This window comes from Lynx rufus, unplaced genomic scaffold, assembly GCF_022079265.1.
Source record: "Lynx rufus isolate CCGP_SWC_20201006 ecotype Redwood Valley unplaced genomic scaffold, mLynRuf1.p SCAF_7, whole genome shotgun sequence".
Classification (NCBI taxonomy): Eukaryota; Metazoa; Chordata; class Mammalia; order Carnivora; family Felidae; genus Lynx; species Lynx rufus.
Genome location: NW_025814889.1, coordinates 68,049,445 through 68,070,714, shown reverse-complemented (window position 1 = coordinate 68,070,714; position 21,270 = coordinate 68,049,445). Strand labels below are relative to the sequence as shown.

Sequence of the window (21,270 nt, the reverse complement as noted above, 5' to 3'; positions counted from 1 at the left end):
CCTGGGTGGCTCAGTTGGTTAAGCGTCCGACTTCGGCTCAGGTCATGATCTCGAGGTCCGTGAGTTCGAGGCCCGCGTCAGGCTCTGGGCTGACAGCTCAGAGCCTGGAGCCTGTTTCGGATTCTGTGTCTCCCTCTCTCTCTGACCCTCCCCCGTTCATGCTCTGTCTCTCTCTGTCTCAAAAATAAATAAACATTAAAAAAAATTAAAAATGATCAAAAAATTGAAACCCATTTCAGTTTCCCCAAGAGTCCAGGTTAGGAGAATGCCCAAGTTGTGGGCATTGGACCTGAGATTCAAGGATCCAGACAAAACACACATGGTGCTGCTCATTCTGTCAATCCCCTGCCTCCAAATTCCTTTTTACCAAATACCCACATACCAAATCCTGAATATTCAAACTTTTCACCAGCATGCTCACCACCACTTCTTGCACTGGTACTTCTACCAGAATATTAAAAGTTTGTCAACAGGTTATATTTAATAATTATAAATTATTAAATTCATTAATTATAAATTTTATAATTGAGAAGTTTTTAAGCAAAAAATTAACTGTCAACATTCATACCACTAAAATTAGATTCTCTAGTACCTTTTATTACATTTTCACTAAGGCCAATGTCATCAAATCGATTTGAACCAGAATCTCCAAAATCAAATTTAGCTTCACGTTTCCTTTCTCCATGTTTCAAATCAGAGGATGAGGACTTTTCCACTAACAGAGAAATAAAAATGTTATAAAATAATAGATGAAAGGCTGAAATCAATTTAGATTTCACCTGAGCAAAGTCCAAGATTAGACTACCTGAGCCACTGACATCAGATTCCCTGCTGCTCTTACTCCAGTCAGATCCTCTGCTTCCAAATCCCTTTTGACCAAACTTCTCAAAACCATATCTCAAATTTTCTGATATGCCATCAAAAAGACTATCTCTAATTCTTGCACTGATGCCACCTGCAGAATGTAAAATGATTGTTGTCAGAACATTTTCCAATAAATTTTATGATTCAAATATTGTTTATGCACAGAAATTAAACATCAACACCTAAAACATGGAACTATATTCATCATTATATTTTACCCCATTTTCACTAAGGCCAATGTCACCACAGCAATTTGAACCAGAATCTCCAAAACCAAAATCAGTTCCAAATATCTTTCCCTCAAGTCCAAAATCAAAACACCCAGGCCTTCCCACTAATAGAAAATTCAAAATAATATCAAAATAAAAGAATGACTGTTTGAAATCCAATTGGATTTCTCAGGAACAGAAACTGAGTGGAATACTTGAGCTATCAGCATTTCTTAAACCAGTATCACCTCCAGAATATAAAATGATGTCACAGAGTACATTGAAAACATTTCATGATTCAGAAATTTTTATGCATAAAAATGAGATATCAATACCTAGATCATTGGAAATGGGTCCTCCAGAACTACCCACTTGATTTCCTTCAATTTTTATTTTGCTATTAATGCCACTGCCACCAAATGAACTCGAACCAGAAGCTCCAAAACCAAATGCATTATCGCCCTTCCTTTTTCCAAGTTCCCAACCAAAAGACCCGGTTCCAACTGACAGAAAAATTAAAATGTTATTAAAAATTAATTTTACATAATTAGTTGACTGTTAAATATTTAAAAAGTGTATTTTGAAACAAGTAGTTAATTAATTTTAAATTTTCTGGAATGAGTCTTAGTTGGAATACCTGGGCTATGGGCATCAAATCCAAAACCTATTGATTCACCCCCAGCAGATCGTCTGTTGCTCATTTCACTCCAGTCAGCTCTACCAATGTCCAATCCCTTTTGATCAGATGTCCCCAAACCAAATCCCAAATTCCCAGAGACACTGCTACTAAATCCATCCCTATGTCTTGTGTTGGTGTTATCTGCTGAAATGAAAAAAAAAAAAAAAAAAAAAAGATTGTTACCAGGTAATAATTAAATACAACTTATGACTCTACTTTTTATTCACAAAACCTAAATAGTAATACTTAGATCACTGGAACTTGATTTTCCAGTTCCCTATTCATTTTTATGAATGTTCTCTATTTCATTTTTTAGCAAAGTCTTTTTGTTCAAAACCACTGACACCCACTCCACATGAACCAGAATTACCAAGACCACATACAAATTCGCCCTTCTTTCCACCACCAAGACCAAAATCAAAAGGCAAGTGTAAAACTCAACAGTTGTCAAGAGCAAAACCAAAGGATGTAAATTATTTGTATTTTTTTCTTAAAGGTCTGGATCAGAATTCCTGAGCACTGATATAAGAGCCAAAACCCATGGATTTACCAACAAACTCCTTTCTATTCTTCCGTTTTCCACCAATTACCACATCTTTTAAGATAAATTTCTCTGACACAAAAATAGCTAGATTTAATGTACTTTACTGGCCCTAACTTCTTCCACCAACTGTAATCTCCAAAATATAAAATGCTATTTATTCACACTTTTGTAAATTTTTTTTTCCTGGCATTCTTTTTCAAGAAACTAGTTAAAATAGGAGTGCTGAAACTTCAGAAGTTAGCATCACAAAAGTACGGAAACATGTGACCAAAATTTTTCTGTTCCTTATGACAAAACTTGGGAACAAGAGAGCTTAAGTGGCTTTCCCAAAGTCCACAGAAGATTAGCAGGAAAGATTGGGGATAGAAACTGGATCTCTCCCTACCAGATCCAAGCTCCTTCATAAAAGCATTAAATCTAATTGTCTCTTCATTAAAATGTTTAAGTTGCTGATTTCTGTTAAAGATAATACAGATCCTTTAAGAATCAAACAGAATTTAAAAATCATTTCCATGAGTTCCTCTAATATTAAAATCTGTATTGGTCAAAAGAAACACCCTGCTTTGCTAATTGATTGACTTTTTCTGTCAAAAGCAGAAACTAAGAAACAACTTAGAATACCTGTTTCACTGGGAGCAGAATTAGAGTCAGCTAATCCACTTACTGCATTCACATCAAATCCACTTTGGCCAGATGGACCCCTACCAATGTCATTTTGATTTGAAGCAGTGCCACCAAATTCAATACCACCAGAGATACCATTGGCAAAACCACTTGCTGAACGGGTTTTCTCTACCACACAAAAATACAATCATTATCAGAGAAAAGTTGCATTCATTCATAATGTACAACAAATTAATCTATATACATTACTTGAACTAGGCCTTCATTATAGGTTCAAAAATATCCCTCCCCTCTATACAACTTTCCATATATAATTCCACAAAGTGTAATCAGGGGTATGCGTGACAACCAATTTACCATGAGGTTTGAGAATTCCATAAGAAAACTGAAGCATTGAGGCCATTTAAGAAAATCTCACTGTGTTCTGTAGAACATGAGCAAACAATTAACACCTCGGTATTGTAAACAAGAGCAAATATATCTGCATTAACTTATAGGTCATACTGAATTTGTCAGTCCCAAGACAGGTGACTGGACAGACAGGAAACTTCTACCCTTCCTGAAATATTTCAACTGCACCCTTGCACCCAAAGCTGTTTCTCCCTTTTCAGTTATCATCACTCGGACTCAAATTTCAATATAAATATTGAAGTTATTTTCCTCATTGGATCTCTTTCTTTTCTGGTTGTTTGTTTGTTTGTTTGTTTACAGGTATGAACTATAGAGATTTCAGGGGCTAGGAAAGTAAAGTAAAAGTTGGCCAATTGGGAGAAGTATGTAGAAGCAGAGAGAACATGTCTCATCTATAGAAAGTTAATTTTTTCTCAAACAAAACAAAATTGCAGTCTATAAAATGTTTAGAAACTCTGTTTTATAGTATTACTCAGACAACTGAGTACGTAATTTAAAGAGAGAATCATGGTATTGAAAATAAACTGTGGCTGGAGACCAAAACATGTGTAGAGAAACCTTACACTAAATTTGGGTCACAGAAGTATCTTAATTAATTTAAACAATATAAAATGATTTATAATTATAACAATAGCACCAAGTAGAAAAGTAGCATAAGAAAATTAAACCTATCAGGAAAAAAAATGTAACTTAATATAAACATCTTGGCCAAAATTCTCTAAAGACAGAATTCATCAGTCTCATTGGCCCTGAAATTAGTTTTTTTATATTCTCCACTATTAATATTAAGGCCATGTGCTGCAAATAATACAAAAATTATCAGGTTGTCCTAAATGAAAAAAAGCACTTGTTTCCTAGGTAAGCATTTTTCTCTAACAGTACCTGCTGGAGTGTCTTTTAACACTAAACTATCAGTATCTCGATGTTTTCTCCACCAATCTTCAGCCCTTTCGCGAGCATTAAATCCAAGGTCAAGGAGTGAACCAACAAGAGATTTCTTTCTTCTGTTTGGGTCAGCAAAGTTCAAATTACTGAACAAAAAGCCACCTAATGTGAATAACAGAAGATCATGTTTGAAAACTGTATTGCTAGCACAAGAAGGTGAATTGATTGTGACGCTTTGAAAGCCATATGTTTTTTCCTCATTTTTCTGGCAGTCCTTGGAGTTACATACACTGCTTATTGACTTCATTGCCATAACCATATCTTTTTGTCATGGTTCTAAGACTTCAACAAAGAGAGATAAATAGAGCTGTGAAGATTTCACTGTTGTGTGCTAGACATTCTTCTCACAGACAGGGCAGACACCTCTCCAGCTGTTTTCCTCGCCATTGCTAGGCCCCGAGTTCCAGTGTCCCACCTTCCCCCATCAAAATTGTCTGTTTTGTTGAAACCACGCTGTCCTTGGCTTAGTAACAGCTGGTAAAGTTAAGATACATACCTAATTCTCTTTTCTGTTTTTCTGCAAAGAAAAAAAGGTGAAAGTATTTATTTATAAATTATAGCGTTCACTTCCTTCAGGTATCAACTTAAATGCCATCTCAATGAGGTATACTCTGACAATTTAAAGTTGCCACCCCCATTCTAACGCTCCCAATTATCATTGTATTACTTTAATTTATTCCAGAGATTTTATCACCTTGTAATATACCGTGTTTACTACTTATGTTTATTGCTTATTGACTGTCTCCTTCATCTAGATTTTAAGCTCTATGAACTCAAGGTTTTTTGCCTGTTTTCATCACTAAGGTATCCCAGGTGTCTAGATTCTGAATCTTAATATCTAAATATCTTAGTTTGATGCCAAAGCAGAGAGAAATAAGGCAGCATTCAGTCGTGGGAAACCTATAGGCTTTTGAATCAAACCCATCTGGACTCCCAGACCTGCCATCAGAATGGCCTTTGACAATGTCTCTCTTAGACTCAAGCAAGAGGGGTTCCTACTTGGAACCACTCAAGTCTCACTCTGACCTTCTTCATGCCATGGTTCTCCTTGGAGGGCAAAGAATAAAGGCAGAGGGGTCAGGAACACCTGGTGGCTTAGTCAGCTAAGCGACCAACTCTGGCTCAGGTCATGATCTCATGCCTCATGAGTTCAAACCCCACATTGGGCTCTCTGCTGTCAGTGCAGAGCCCGCTTCAGTTCCTGACTCCCTCTCTCCCTGCCTCTCCCCAGCTCACGCTTTCTCTCTCAAAAATAAATTTAAAAAAACAAAAGGGGGACAAAAGGGCAGAGGGGTCAAGATACACCAACCCAGAGCCTGTGCCCTCCTCCGTCCCTCACTGTAGACCCTACTAAGTCCCCAGAGCCCTATAGTCCCAAGCCTGTTCTCAGGATCTTCATAAGCATCCTTCCCAAGACCATTCCCCTAAGGTGAGACCACACTGCAGTGACAAGAACCTCTAGGCCTGGGGGGAATGATCAGGGAGTGCCTGTTTGCAGAAGAAATAGATTGTGCTGAGACATGCAGGCAAAGGTATCTCTCTGTGTAGGACAAAGCCAGAAATGGAAAGAGCAGGGAGATGGACACCTTGGCAAGGCCACTACCCACTTGGCTCCTGCATGGAATCCAGTGATCTGAAAACTCTGCAATTATAATCAGGCCTTCTAAGTGGTGACAAAGTTCTAAGTGGTGACTAAGTTTTGTCAAGTTGGAAGAAAAAAAAAACATTTTATTTTAAATTTTGTTCCTTTATTTATGCATGTGCTATTCTTGCTCCTATCTATGCCCCTGGATACATTTAATACTTATGAAACAAAGTTTCTTTGTCTGTTAAATGGAGACTACATAATAAATGATAATAAGTACTCAATATGGAGCTAGGGTGCCTGGGTCAGTTAAGCACCCAACTTTGGTTCAGTTGGCTCTGGTCATGATCTCACGGTTTGTGGGTTTGAGCCCCACATGGGGCTCTCTGCTGACAGCTCAGAGCTTGGAACCTGCTTCAGATTCTGTGTCTCCCTCTCTCTCTCTGGCCTCCCCCACTCAGGCTCTGTCTCTCTCTCTCTCAAAAATAGATAAACTTGTAAAAAAAAAAATAAGTACTCGATAGAGACCGTATCTTTTAATGTATTTTATTCTACTCAACAAACATCACATCAAACTCATGTAGAATTTTTATTTAATTTATTAAATCATGATAAATATTCACTATACTTATACCTCTCCTGAGTTCAACCCCATAGGTATATTAGATCTTTCATTTTATTAAACCAATGTTTCCACTGAACTTATTCATTCTATTGTTGAAATGAATGGCTTGGTATCTTAGCCAGTGGGCCATGTTTGTTTCTACTAACTTATTTGTCCCTTTTTTATATACAAAACTTACTCAGAAATACATTGTCATCGGGGTGACTAGCAGTAACGGTTAGTGTGTGTTTTGTATGTACCACATCTTAGACATGTAACAGTACCTTCCATATCTTATCTCTTTAATCCTCACAGCCTCCTATAAGGGTGATACTATTATCATTTCCTCACTTGTAGATGAGAAAACTGATATTTAAGAGGTTTCATGACTTGTCTAAGATCACAAGGTAAAATCTGCCAAGAAATCCTTTTTTCTTATGCAAACTGTATAATGCCATTACCCCATTTAAAGATAGATTGCTTATACAATGCTTAAAGATAAATAAAATGTTTACCTCATAGCTCAAAGATAGGTACAATTTATTCATTTATATTGCATACATTTTGCACAAATTTTTGGAAGAGTTAACTTACACTTCAGACCACAACATGAAATAGAAAAAAGAAATAGATATAATTCTGTTCCTCTACCTTCATTCTATGGAGAAAAACTGCTGGATGACAGAGGTGAATATGGATGAACTACAGAGAAGGGGAGATTTTTTTTTTTAATTTTTTTTTAACGTTTATTTTTGAGACAGAGAGAGACAGAGCATGAACAGGGAAGGGGTGGGGAGAGAGGGAGACACAGAATCTGAAACAGGCTCCAGGCTCTGAGGTGTCAGCACAGAGCCCGACGCGGGGCTCGAACTCACGGACCATAAGATCATGACCTGAGCCGAAGTCGGACGCTTAACCGCCCAAGCCACCCAGGCCCCCCAAGAAGGGGAGATTTTTAAAAGGAATGGCAGCAAACAAGTTACATTGTCTGAAACCAGTAAAATCTAAAAATATCAAAAAACAAAGTCCTATACTGCCTTATGGATACTTTTCTCAAATATGTGAATCTTTGTCTCATTAAGGAATAAAGACTGTGGGGGATAACATTGCTCTGGAGTTTGACCAGTTTTATGTCGGTTGGTAGAGTGGCTGGTTGAAGCATCTTTGCTTGGCATTTTTATTCATCCAATGCAGCTCTAGCCTCAAAGATCCTCAAGTCCCTCCCAAATAATACCCAGACTTGCAATGTTCCCTGAAAGACACAGGAAAAAACTCAATTGCTAATAATTTCAGAAGATTCTCAGAGAAGTATAGAATTCCAAGTTCTCCCTCTCTTCATTCAAACTTCTTGAATAAGGACTTTCAGAAGAATGCTCAAGACTATTCTAATTAACATTCAGATTTTGTATGCTTGGAAGTAGATAAACTCTTGTTCTATCATTATAGTGAAACCTAATGAACCGTCCATAGTTACGATGAGGTGATTTTGAGGTCTCTGAGACAACTGACCTGCTACTTATTCTCAGTTTGCCTTTACCTCAAAGAACACATTTTCCAATTGCATTTTATTGTATTTAGGTTGTAGAAAGACACAGAGATCTAAAATATCACATAATAAAAACATATAAAAGTAATCTTGGGCTATTTTGATTGGTATATATGTTAGACCAGAATCAAATTCAATCTATATTGACATTAGCAAAAATCCTTTTGTTCGATTTAAGAAAAAAACATAAATGCAGTCTTGATTTGTTGCAGTCAATTTTTCATATTGGTGGATAGGGAAACAAAATAATGGGTAATATTCAATGTTATTCAATGTTCTGAGGGAATCTGTAGTACCACTAACAGGACTAGGATCAATTTTAATTAAAACAATTCACTAAGAAATTAATCGTGTAATACAAAGTACTTATTTAAGGAAAGTAAATCCTTAAATCTAGATCCACATTTCACTTACGGGTTTAAAAATTTTCTATTTTAAATGTCACCACCTTTATGAGATTAATTATTAAAATATCTGGCCCAGATTCTATAAAAACACACTAGAGTATGTTTGTTTGTAACAAGGAATATTTCATTTTAAATGTTTTAGTGTTTTTTTTCAGAGGAGATCTATCTTCCCTCGAAATAAAAGCAGTCACTTTATTGTTGTTTAGTATAAACAGTATAAGAAAAAAAAAGCAATTTACCTGATGTGCTTTCAGGTATTTTTCCATCTGGAGAAAAAAAAGGAGAATTGCTGTCATTAGTAGTTTCTCTGACAGATTTGCCAACAGAAAGTGAATTTTGATTACAGCCATTTCTTGTCCTTGGGAAGTGTTCCCACAGATATTCTCACTGAATTCAATACTCAGGCATGAATATAGTAATTATCCATTGACCCTGGTGTATTTACACCCCTCCAGAACACCCCCATAAAGGGTAAAGTCTCCACTGGTCCCCCAGCTGGTTTAAAATACAGCCTAGATGGAGGAATTAGAGCATAGCAACAACAAACAAACAAACAAACAAACAAACAAAAAAACAATAATTCTGGGATGGCTGAAAAGGTGTAAAGCATTAATTACTATTCTGTTGTGAAAGTCAGAAGTTTTAGTTAAGAGATTTTTTCAAAAATACTCGATATAACTAACCAGTTAATTTGAATAAAATTCTACAATATCTATTGCACCACTGAATATAAAAGTCATGTACATGCTACTTACAAATGATTTCTTATCATCAAGGTGAATTTTCTTCATATTTAAGTAAATGGCATGCAAATTTGCAAGCTTGTCAAGTTATAGTATAACTGAGTCAAAAACTCACAATAAGAGTGAGTATAATGAATGACAATTTACATAGAAGTACACATATTATGTTATATTTAAAGATAAACCTATTTTCATCATATACACAAAAGCACTGGTTTCCCAGAGATTTTTTTCAAAAATTATGTGAAATAAAACATTTAACAATGGTGGAGTGCTTGGGTGGCTCAGTTGGTTAAGCATTGGACTTCAGCTCGGGTCATGATCTCACGGTTCATGGGTTCAAGCCCTGCAGTGGGCATCTGCTGTCAGCATGGAGCTTGCTTCAGATCCTCTGTCTCCCTCTTTCTCTGCCCCTCCCCTGCTCATTCTCTCTCTCTGTCTCTGTCTCTCTCAAATATAAAAAAAACATTTAACAATGGCAATAGAATTTTGCATAAATTCACATTCAAGAAACCTCAAAAAAAAACACATTTTTTGTATAACATTTTAATTTTGGTACTTAATGGATTGTAGATTTTTTTTATGTTTCTCCATGCTCTATAATCTTCAAAAATTTCCTAAAACCAAACTGCCTACATCATTCAAACAAGATAGACTTGCAGAAATTGGACTGTCCTAGAAAATCCAGGACTTATGGTCAGCAAACCTATGCCAGAAACAAAGGCATAAATTAAGTCAAACCGGAAACAGAGCCAGTTATAAGATAAAGAGTTTCCCACGTGTTCTGATAAATTGTTGCCAAAACCAAGTTGTATGTAATTACACATACAACTACATATACACATATTTAGCCAAAGGCTATGAAGAAATGGTCTGGAGATACTTAATATAAATCCTTTGAAAGAAAATTGTACAATAACATTCTCCATATAAGTTAAATACCTGGAAAATTCTAATTATTTAAAATGTAGTTTGTAGTCCAAAAGTCATTCCCAAATCCTCTTGCAATAAATAGAGGTGTTACAAAACCCATGCATGAACTTTACCCATCAGAAAGAAATCCCATGGGCCCCACTCAGCACACTTTCTCTTAAAACAGATGCAAGACTAATGAGCTTGGGGTGCCTGAGCGGCTCAGGACTCTTGATTTTGATGCAGGTCATGATCTCACCATTCTTGGGAACAGCCCCACATCAGGTCCACACTGACAGTGCAGCACCTGCTTGAGATTCTTTCTCCCCCTCTCTGCCCCTCTCCTGCTCGTGTTCTCTCTCTCTCTCAAAATAAATAAATAAACATTAAAAAAAAAAGACTAATGAGCTTGAATCAACGGTATTATCATCCCAACAGACTGAAAGCAAGGAATAAAAATTGGAACTGGGCATAAAAAACAGACATCATAACCCTATCAAGACACAGAATTAGGGGCGCCTGGGTGGCGCGGTCGGTTAAGCGTCCGACTTCAGCCAGGTCACGATCTCGCGGTCTGTGAGTTCGAGCCCCGCGTCGGGCTCTGGGCTGATGGCTCAGAGCCTGGAGCCTGTTTCCGATTCTGTGTCTGCCTCTCTCTCTGCCCCTCCCCCATTCATGCTCTGTCTCTCTCTGTCCCAAAAATAAATAAAAAACGTTGAAAAAAACATATAGAAAGACACAGAATTAATGGGGTGCCTGGGTGTCGCAATCGGTTAAGCATCAGACTTCAGTTCAGGGTATGATCTAATGGCTTGTGGGTTCAAGCCTCATGTGGGGCTCTGTGCTGACAGCTCAGATCCTGGAGCCTGCTTCAGATTCTGTGTCTCCCTCTTTTTCTGCCCCTCCCTTGGTCTCTCTCTCTCTCTCTCTCTAAGATAAATAAACATTTAAAAAAAAAGATAGAGAGTTAAATGTTCAATAGAAATGAGAAGACAGAAAGGCAAATCAAAAGCATATACTTAGAAACGATCTTTAGGGTAGGGCCCAACTATCTTCCACACAGCATTAGATCCGAAGGGCATCACTGCATGATATATAATGTGATAATTGGCATTCACTTTTATGTCTCCCCAAAAAGATTAGGCTGTGTTCAGAAGTTCCTTGTATTCTTGGGTAAAAAGATAGAGTATCTGCAGTTCATTTCAAAAATTTTACTTTGCAAAAAGTTGGTTATTTTCATATGGAAAATTCTTGTATGCAGAACGAACACTATAAACATTCCCAAATTATATTTCTAATTCAAAACAAGTATGATCTAATTACCTGTTTCATTACAGCTACTGTTCTCAGTATTGTGAATACCCAACAAAAATCATAGACCAAAATCCTATCCGTGAGGAGTTTACAATCATGTGAGATAAATGAGTAAGGAGTCATAGTATTTCATTCCCAAATCAAGTTTATACAAAACACATTGATTTCTGATTTCTATGATGGCAAGAATGTAAACTGGTTCATCTATTAGAGTAAATGGTATGGAGGTTTTCAAAAAATAAAAATACAATGACCATACGACCCAGAAATTCCACTTCTGGGTAAATATCCAAAAGGAAATGAAATCACTATCTCAAGGAAGTATCAACACTGCCATGTTAATTCCAACATCATTGATAATAGCCAACAACCTAAGTGTCCATCGACAGACAAATGGCTAAAGAAAATGTTGCATATATACACATGGAATACTATTCAACCATAATAAAAGAAAATTCTGCCATTTGGGACAACATGGATGGACCTTAAGACATTATGCTAAGGGAAAAAGTCAGACAAAGAAAGACAAATACTGTATAATCTCATTTGTATGTGGAATCTAAAAACATTGAACTCACAGAAACAAAGTAAAATGGTGTCTTCCAGGGATTGGGGGTTGGGACAAATGGGGTGATGTTTATCAAAGGGTGCAAACTTCTAGTTCTAAGATGAATAGGTTCTGGGGATCTAATTAATAGCTCTTTAACTGTAGTTAGTAATACTGTATTGTATACTTGACAGTTGCTAAGAGAATAGATCTTAAAAATTCTCACCACACATATGGTAAGGGTGTTGAATAACTGTATTGTGGTAATCATTTTACAATGTACACATGTATCAAATCATGTTGTATATCTTAAACTTATGAAGTGCTATATGTCAATTGTATCTCAATAAACCTGTAAAAAAAAATCCCTATGTTCCAAAAGAAGCAGGCTCAGAATACACCTTGATGTCTCAAAGTAAAGATAAATTTCTGGAAGATACAGACCTGATTCTTGTCTGTAAAATAGGGCTTCTCCATCTATTAAAAAAAGAAGAAGAAAAAGTATTAATAATTAGGTCATTTTATACTTCTCCATACCATATTTTTTATAAGAAAATAATATTCTTCTTGTTTCCATTCTTTTAAGTTCAATCCAAGCAATCTACTTTTTATATCTGAAAATTATTATTTTTCAGCATTAATTTATTATTTTGGAGCTTTCTTATGTAAATGTAGGTAATTTATTTACCTATCAACATACTTAAAAATCTAAGTTTTCAATGTCAACTCACTGGAAAAACATATGGCCAAATAAATTAAAACCACAAATTTATATTAGTCAGTATTTTATATCTTTTTCACATTATCAAAGCCTTTTACTGCTGTTAATCTGAAGTATATTTTCTGATTGAAATTTCACCTGATTTGATTTTGCCCTAAATATTTCTGGTTAGTGTCTTCACAAGCAGTGAACTGGACAAAAGACGAAAAAAAAAAAAAAGAAAGAAAAGGAGAAAAGAACAAGAAAGAAAAAGTAATTATATAGATTTTACTCTACTGAGAAAACAGGATAATGCAGGAAAAATAATACTCGGTCAGGGTGCCTGTGTGGCTCAGTGGGTTAAACATCCAACCCTTGATTTCAGCTTCGGTCATGATCTCACAGTTCATGGGTTCAAGCCCAACATCTGGTTCTGTACTGACAGCACAGAGCCTGCTTGGGATTCTCTGTTTCCGACTTTCTCTGCCTCTCCCTTGCTTGCACTCTCTCACTCTCTTTCTCAAAAATAAATAAATAGGGGCGCCTGGGTGGTTCAGTTGGTTGAGTCTCCGACTTTTGATTTCCATTCAGGTCATGATCTCATGGTTCCTGAGTTCAAGCCCCATGTCAAGTCCTGCATTGGGCTCTGTGCTGGCGATGGGAGACTGCTTGGGATTCTCTCTCTCTCTCTCTCTCTCTCTCTCTCAATCTCTCTGTCCGTCTCCTTCTGCTCCTCCCCACATTCTCATTGTCTCTTGCTCTCTCTCAAAATAAGTAAACTTAAAAAATATAAAAACAAATAAACATTAAAAAATAATACTTGATTATACATATCTATTTCATGTCAGTTCTATATTTCATATCACTAAAGTTTTTTTCCACTTAGCCAGGGTACTGTTTTATTTTGTTTTGTTTTGTTTTTTCCTTTTCTTAGTACAGTTATGGTTAAACAATGTAATTTTTTCTTTTGATTGAACACATAATGCCTCCCAAATATCTGCCTTTACCAACTTCCGCTCCTGAAGCCTTTACCATTCTATAATGTAAAGAAAATAAAGGGAGTCTGTTTGGACTATGGAGCTGATTGACTAAGGAACAAAAATTCATTTCAACTAAGGCACCTGGCAAATCTGCAGAACGTTTCCCAGGTATGTTTCTTATATCTCAACATGGCTTTATTAATACATATAATCTCTTGTTTTTGTTTAAAAAAAAAAAAAAACAACAACAACAACCAGAGTGCCTGGGTGGCTCATGAGATTGAGCCCCAGGACAGGCTTTGCACTGACAGTGCAGAGCCTGCTTGGGATTCTCTTTCCCTTCCTTTCTACAACCTTCCCCACTCACGCACATGCTCGCTCTCTCTTTCAAAATAAATAAATAAACATTAAAAAAAAATCACCAATCTATGGAAATCCTATTTAAGTATTTGTAATCATTCTTAAAGCCACCATAGATATTTAAGAATTTATTTTAGAAATTCTTTCCAATTCTCCGGTGAACTTAATATACTTCACTAAATACTTTTAAAACATTTTTTGTGATACAATATCATTTAATAAATGCTTTGAAAATAATGTGTTTTGTGCATTGTTATTTAAGAAATAAACACATTTATGCAAAGTAGAAGCAAAGAATATAACAAACTGCTATATAAGATTATGAAAGTCACCATTACTTGAATAGTCATTTTCTAATGGTCCATCAGATGATTTCCCAGGTAGTTGGATTAAGGATAAAAATATTTTCTCTTAATCACAACAAATAATCATAGTCCTCCACATTCTAGCTTCTCATAGAAAAGTAAATAGTACTCTACTCGCAAATTTAAAAAATAGGTTTTAAATTTAGATACAGAATGAATTTTCTCCCTTTTACCGAACTTTTTTCCTTATGTTCAGATCTTGTTGCTTTTCTTCTCTGTTTATAAATAGAACTAAAGAGCAAGAAATACATTTGTTTCTAAAGATTTTTTTCCATTTTGCTCAATTTTTAATTAACAAAATTAATGATGTCCTACTTTTCAATTAATTTTAGAAATTAATTAACTGACTTTGTGAAATATCCAGAAAAGTTGTTAGTTTAAGAAATATTTTCCCTACAAAAAAAAATTTTGTGACAAACCAGCCTTTTAATTGGTGATTTGTAAAAGTTGCAATTACCTGTGTGGGTCTTTAGTCTAAATGCGGATTTTAAGTTCAAGATAGAGTCATCAAAAGATAAACTGTGATAAGATAAATACCAAAAGTAATACCATGTGCATCTAGAGTAACCTATTCATTAATATTTCCTTAAAATAAACTCATTAAGCCTGAGTAGGATGAAAATCTAGTTTTCTTATTATCCTACTATCCTTACCATTATCCTACTGAGGTAAAGGAAAATTTTATGATAGAGAAAAAGTTTGACACTAAACATTTAAGCAAATGTATAAATGGGTCTATCAAATTTGAAATGATTATTTAAATTAGTCCCTTACCTTTGCAGAAGACGCAAAGGGCCACAACCAAATACAAAAAAATCAACTTCATGGTGGTGATTTGGGACCTAGAAATGGGGACCAGTCATCGTGAAGAACCAAATCTGTAAGGGACCCTGTAACCCTAGGTTTTATACCCACTATTACCTCTGTCTCTCGTCATGGGCTAGGTGTGGTAAAGTTAGTGATGATAGAGCAAAGATAAATATAATAGCATGCCAACGATGAAATCCGTTTCAAGTCAGTTTAGTGTCTTCTTTCTGTGACATCTTCTATATTGGATCAGGTCCAGCTCATGACAAACCCAGACCATGCCTTCTTGCAACCCTTGTGCAAACAGCAAAGGCAGGAACAAAAAGCTCTAGGATTAAAAACCAAATATGCCAATGGTATACGTTTGTCTGTACCCTATTAATCATTGTAAAAGTCTTAATACCTCAAGAAACTCAAATAGTGTGATTCAATATTGTAATATTATCTCTCCGTTAACAACAAAATGTATTTTAAACATTAACCTACCTTGAAACAAAGAACTCTTTGCCTACCAATATATTATTAGGTATTTCCTTGCAGAAATATATAATTATCACATAGGTATAAGTATAGGAGTAGATATACTAAGACATACAATGCACTACTATTACTGTAATGCTTTATTACTCACAAGGACACATGATATTCCAATGATCTACATGTTTACCATGACCTTTATCATAAAGTATATAAATAACTAGAAGACATGAAAATGAGAAAAGAAAAAGAATGTTATAGAACAAAAATAAAATTAAATAGAAAATACCACCCATGAATTATACATGTAGATATTCTAGGGTAGGAGGAGGAAGTTCAAGTCATGGTCTTGAGGTCTAGTCCATGCTGAGCAGGGTAGAGATGACTGACCATCAAAGGTGGACCTGAAACATAGAAGGGCCAACTCCATAGCTTTGATGATGTCTCTGTTTCTCATCTGCTCTCAATCACCATCAAGGAACGGTTTCAGTACATTTGTGGGGAACATAGCATAATGTATAAACTTGTCAAATTACTAAGTTGTAAACATGAAACTAATGTAACATTGTGTGTCCACTATCCTCAAATAAAATAAAAAAAAGAAAAGGATTTCAGTAGCCAAAGGGAAAACAATTCTCAGTTAATCTCTCCAGAAAAGCAGAAAAATCCCAGGAAAAGGGGAAAACTATGGATAAGCATCCCTTTCCTTCCCCTTTATCCACTCATTCTCAACTAACCTGAAGGAAATAAATGAGCCCTGCATTCTCAGGGGGCTTTACCAATATAGAGTGAATGCTTTTATTCATGTGTTTCCTGTCCTCATCAAATCTTAGTCTACTAAGTGATTCCTTAAGTCATTTTGAAACAGGACAGAATTCAACAGGTTTAAATATTTTAAATGCATTCTCCTGTTTAAGGTAATGCATTTACTGAAGGCCATGCATTTTTTAATCTGACATCAGTGCAGTATCAGAGTTTTCTTCATGGGGCAGGGATTTGAGAGTGGGCAAACAATAGACATAGGAGTGCTGTGGAGAGGACGCACTCCAAGAACAGTAGAGGAGGTAACAGGTTGGAGGGGCTAAAGACCGACTTCGCTGACTTTGTCCAAACCCCAGCTCTGACCGTTTAAATACTCTGCAGATAAAGACTGTGTATTGAAGATTTTTCTCCAACACAGAAAAAAAAAAGCATAGTTAAGGGGCAACGTTTCCCTTTTGACATTTATGTATTTGTTGTTTAATCATACATGACTGCATTGTGAAGGAGATTTGGTCTTAGAGAGCCCATTTCTCAGATTATCATTATAACATTATTATTCTGCTATGTGTCAACAGTGGCCTACATAGACCAGAAGGGAACAAACTTACTTTGAGACTTTGGGGCAACTAAGAATACATGCAAGATGGGGACTTTTCCATAAACAGAGTTCAGCTGAAATGCTATGGAAGCTCGAAGGAAGGTGGCATTCTTTTAGCTTCTGAGAATCAGGGAAAATTCCATGGAGAGGGAAGTCTAAGGACTGAACCTGAGAAAAGTAGATAAAACCTGGACATGCAGAATCACGGAGGATTCCAAGTGGAACATGCATTATGAAAAAGTCAAATGCAATTTCAAGTATTCTAATGTCTTGTCACCCACTTCTCTTTCTAGGTCACTCATTCTAGTAGTGCGATTCCAAGAATCTGCTGGTTCTCCTGGGGCCTACAATCCATTGATCCTGCTTCATTGCATTTATCCTCACTCCTCGCAACAATTCAAGTACCCTCATACTTGGCTTACATTCTACAGGGAGTTATTATCATCATTCCCTTGCATGTGCTCTTAATTCCGTTGAAATCCCCCCACCCCACCCCACCCTGTGCTTGCTTTCTTGGCAAAACCCCAACCATGGTTTAAATTAAACTCATTTCCTTTCCCTACCTAAACCATGCAGATGAACATGACAGTACAAAAATATAGTCATGCTAATTGTCTCTCTTAAATCTATTACCCCAAATGGGCCCTTAAGATAGTCAGGCACTTATATTTTCTAGTCTATTTGCTTTCAAACTCTTCGTATTTTCTCTTCCCTTCTCTAATATCCAATGCCTCCTTTCCATCCTCCCTCTCAGTTAATGACCCTACTTCCAATTTTACTGAGCAAATATAAGCCATCAAAGGAGAAACTCTATAAACTCCCATCCCCAAGTATATCCATCTACTGGTGTCTGGACCCTGTTCTGCCTGCCTTCTCGTTCATACACAAGAAGTCTCTGTGCCAGCATGGAAGGTCAATGCTCCCACTTGCACACTGGATTCCCTCCAAGAACATTAATGCCAGTAATTTGTTCACCTCTGTCCACATCACTAAGGCTTCTTTTCTCTTTTGGATTAATTCCAACAGTATAAATACTTGCTGTTATTTGTTCTTACTAAGAAAAATAAATATAACAAAAAATTAACTTTATGGTATCTGAATTATATCTCGATGAAGCTATTTTTGAAAAAAAGTTGTTGAATTTACTTCCCTCCCTGCTCTTTTCCCATTTCTCTTCTCCCCTTAATCGTTTGACTTCACAAGAGTTACTGGTGTTCACTGACCCCAGTTCCTGATTTCTCATTCTCCCATGACCCATTAAGCTCTCACTCCATTATGGCACAAAAATAAAGAGCACAGGTGATCTTTTGTGAATCCAGTGGGGAGTAGTCAGTCTTCATTTTATTGACCTCTCAACATTTGATGCATGGTTGATCAATTCTTCCTTCTTAGAACACTTTGATTTCTGCAGTTTCCATGGTTTTCCTTCTTCCTTTGCTGCTCCCTCTCATTCTCCTCTGCTGAATCCTCCTCATTTCCAGCACTTCTGAACATGAAGGTTTGAGACTCAATTTTGGAGCTCTTCTTTTTCTCTAGACACTTCACTCTCTTGGTGATTGTACCCAACTTCTATGGATTTACATATCACTCAGATAGTCATGACCTCCGGGTTTATAAATCCAGCCTTGGACTATTCCCCTGCCTCCAGGCTTATTTTCCACATCTTCACCTGTGTGTCTAATAGGCAACTACACTTAATGTGCCCAGAATGAAACTCCAAACTCTCTCCTTCCACAAATTCGCTTCTCCTAGTGTCCTCTTTATCTTAGTTAATTGGGTTACCTCCCCCAAAATGTATAGCCATTCTTGAATTTTCATTTTCTTTCACCATCCCTCCCACGCACACCTATTGCACCAGAAAATCCTGTTGATTCTCAATTTAAAATACATCCAGACTAAAATCTCACCCACCTCCTCTGCTTCCCCTCATTCAGGCCACCAGCACCTCTGACCTAGATTACTACCGTGGACTTCCAGCTAGTTTCCATTTTATAATCTCAGAACATCAGCCAGCATGGTCCTGTGCAAACTGACTCATACTATGTATTCTTCTACTCAAAACCCTGCAGGGACCACCCCCCCTCACCAAATAAAACCAGCACTATGGTCTCCACGACCCTACTCCATCAGCCCCAATGCTGATCTCACCTCCTGCCTGCTTGCTCTCACTCTCTCTGTTCCAAACTGTGCTGTCACACTTTGCTCAGAGGCCTCTGTGCTGTCACTGTTGCTCACTAGGCAGTCCTACCTCAGAGTGTCTGCATTTGCTGTCTCTGCTCCCTGGAATACGCTCCCCTCAGGTATCCACAGAATGTGCTCTTTCACCTCATTAAAACTTGCATTTTAATGACATACTTTGCAAATAGCTAGTATCCACTTCTACATGCCGTAATTATTTTTCCACCAAAATAACCTTTTTTAGGGTTATGATTAAACTTTAGCCTTAGTGAGTTAAAGCCTATCTATATATAAAAGTTCTTAAATATGGATAGTTTGCATATGTTTTAAACAGATGTCCAAAAAGATAGTTACATAACTTAATTCTTTGGCACCATCAATGTTTTATACTATTAAAACTAAATATTTTAATTTCAAAACAAGTTAATGCTCTTTTAAATGTCTTCTAAGTCATTTATATGCCTATATAATTGCTAATTCTTCCCATAGATATCACTTCCTCATCTAAGTCTTTAAAAACCAGCTTTACATGGACACCTTCTCTGAATACTTTACAAACCTCACCGAACAGCACTTCTTCCCTCTAATCTCTTTTCTTTCTTGTTTTCTTTCTTTATTTCCTTTCTTTCCTTTTTTCCTTCTCTTTCTTTCCTTCTTTTCCTTTCTTTTTTCTGTTTCTTTCTTTCTTTTCTTTCTTTCTCTGAGAGAGAGGGGGAGAGAGCATAAGGGAGAAGCAGAGGAAGAGGGGGAGAGAATCTTAAGCAGCTTCCACACCCATCAAGGAGCCCCATGAGGGGCTCAATCTCCCCACCATGAGATCATGACCTGTCCTCTACTCTCTGTTCTATTTTTCTTTTTTTTTTCTTTTTTTTTTAAATTTTTTTTTCAACGTTTTTTATTTATTTTTGGGACAGAGAGAGACACAGCATGAATGGGGGAGGGGCAGAGAGAGAGGGAGACACAGAATCGGAAACAGGCTCCAGGCTCCGAGCCATCAGCCCAGAGCCGACGCGGGGCTCGAACTCACAGACCGCGAGATCGTGACCTGGCTGATGTCGGACGCTTAACCGACTGCGCCACCCAGGCGCCCCTATTCTATTTTTCTACATAGCTTTTACCACCATCTAATGTATATTTTTAATTAATCTGTTTAATACATTTAATTATTGTCTGTCTTTAGAACTAGAATTTTTTAATGTTTATTTATTTATTTTTGAGAGGGGGCGGCGAGGGCAGAGAGAGAGAGAGAGAGGGAGACACAGAAACCAAAGCCGGCTCCAGACTCTGAGCTGTTGGCACAGAGTTCGATGTGGGGCTTGAATACACGGACCACGAGATCATGACCTGAGCTAAAGTCAGACGCTTAACTGACTGAGCCACCCCAGCTTGATCTAGAATTTAAATTCAATTAGGGCAGGGATTTTTATGTGTTTTGTTCGCTGCAGAGTCCCAGTGCCTAGAAAAGAGCTTGGAACATGCTAGGTACTCACTAAATATTGAATAAGTAATTTAAGGAATAACTTATTGTGGTCAAAAATAAAGATTACATTAAATAATAATGGCAATAATAACGATAAACACATTTTAGTATTGAAGCCCTTTATAAAGAGATTTAATTCAATATAATATATTGAGTTAGACACGCTACAGTAAAACTGGGGAAATACTGACGGTTAGGAAAAAGTTACCACTATTTGAAACTTGTAGTCCAGATTCACCCTCAATTATTTTAAGGGGAAAATGCTCTAACAGCAGTGCTTTGTTTCATTTCACCAGCTCAGTTGCCTGTAGTAAAATAAATAGTCCAAAGTCCTAGATCTTTTTCACTATCATGGTAATAACTACTGAAGAAATTGGGTTTATAGTTGTGAGAAGGTGGAGGCGGGACAGTAAAGTATCCTCCACCCTAAGAAACTACTTTGAGACCGAGAAGTGAAGCAAGCCACTTCGATACATTGACAGGGTCAGTCAGGGTGACTTACTGAAGTGGAAGCAGGCAACCCCAGCGTTGTGCAGCTATTCTCAGCCCAGTTTGGACCGTAATCCACAGTTTTTGTAAAGCAAGGGGCATTGGGATGAAGCCAACGGGTAGTTATCTAAAATGGGAAC

General features: G+C 36.8%; 1 protein-coding gene and 1 long non-coding RNA gene across 2 annotated transcripts in view; both read right to left on the bottom strand.

The window, feature by feature from the left end:
* Positions 1 to 4,548, bottom strand: part of MUC19 (mucin 19, oligomeric) — a 110,017-nt gene extending 105,469 nt beyond the window's left edge. The window contains exons 1-6 of the mRNA XM_047066343.1: positions 4,506 to 4,548; positions 4,214 to 4,378; positions 1,711 to 1,893; positions 1,409 to 1,576; positions 806 to 955; positions 593 to 715 (exon numbers count right to left, since the gene is read on the bottom strand). Of these exons, the coding sequence (XP_046922299.1) occupies positions 593 to 715; positions 806 to 955; positions 1,409 to 1,576; positions 1,711 to 1,893; positions 4,214 to 4,378; positions 4,506 to 4,548 (832 nt within the window). The remainder of the gene's footprint in view (positions 1 to 592; positions 716 to 805; positions 956 to 1,408; positions 1,577 to 1,710; positions 1,894 to 4,213; positions 4,379 to 4,505) is intronic.
* A 7,850-nt stretch (positions 4,549 to 12,398) lies between these two features.
* LOC124502577 (uncharacterized) lies at positions 12,399 to 15,741 on the bottom strand. Its single transcript, XR_006959936.1, has 3 exons — positions 15,261 to 15,741; positions 15,114 to 15,181; positions 12,399 to 12,411 (listed from the first exon to the last, which is right to left on the bottom strand). It is a non-coding gene; the product is annotated as an uncharacterized LOC124502577 (long non-coding RNA).
* Positions 15,742 to 21,270: the final 5,529 nt, after the last annotated feature.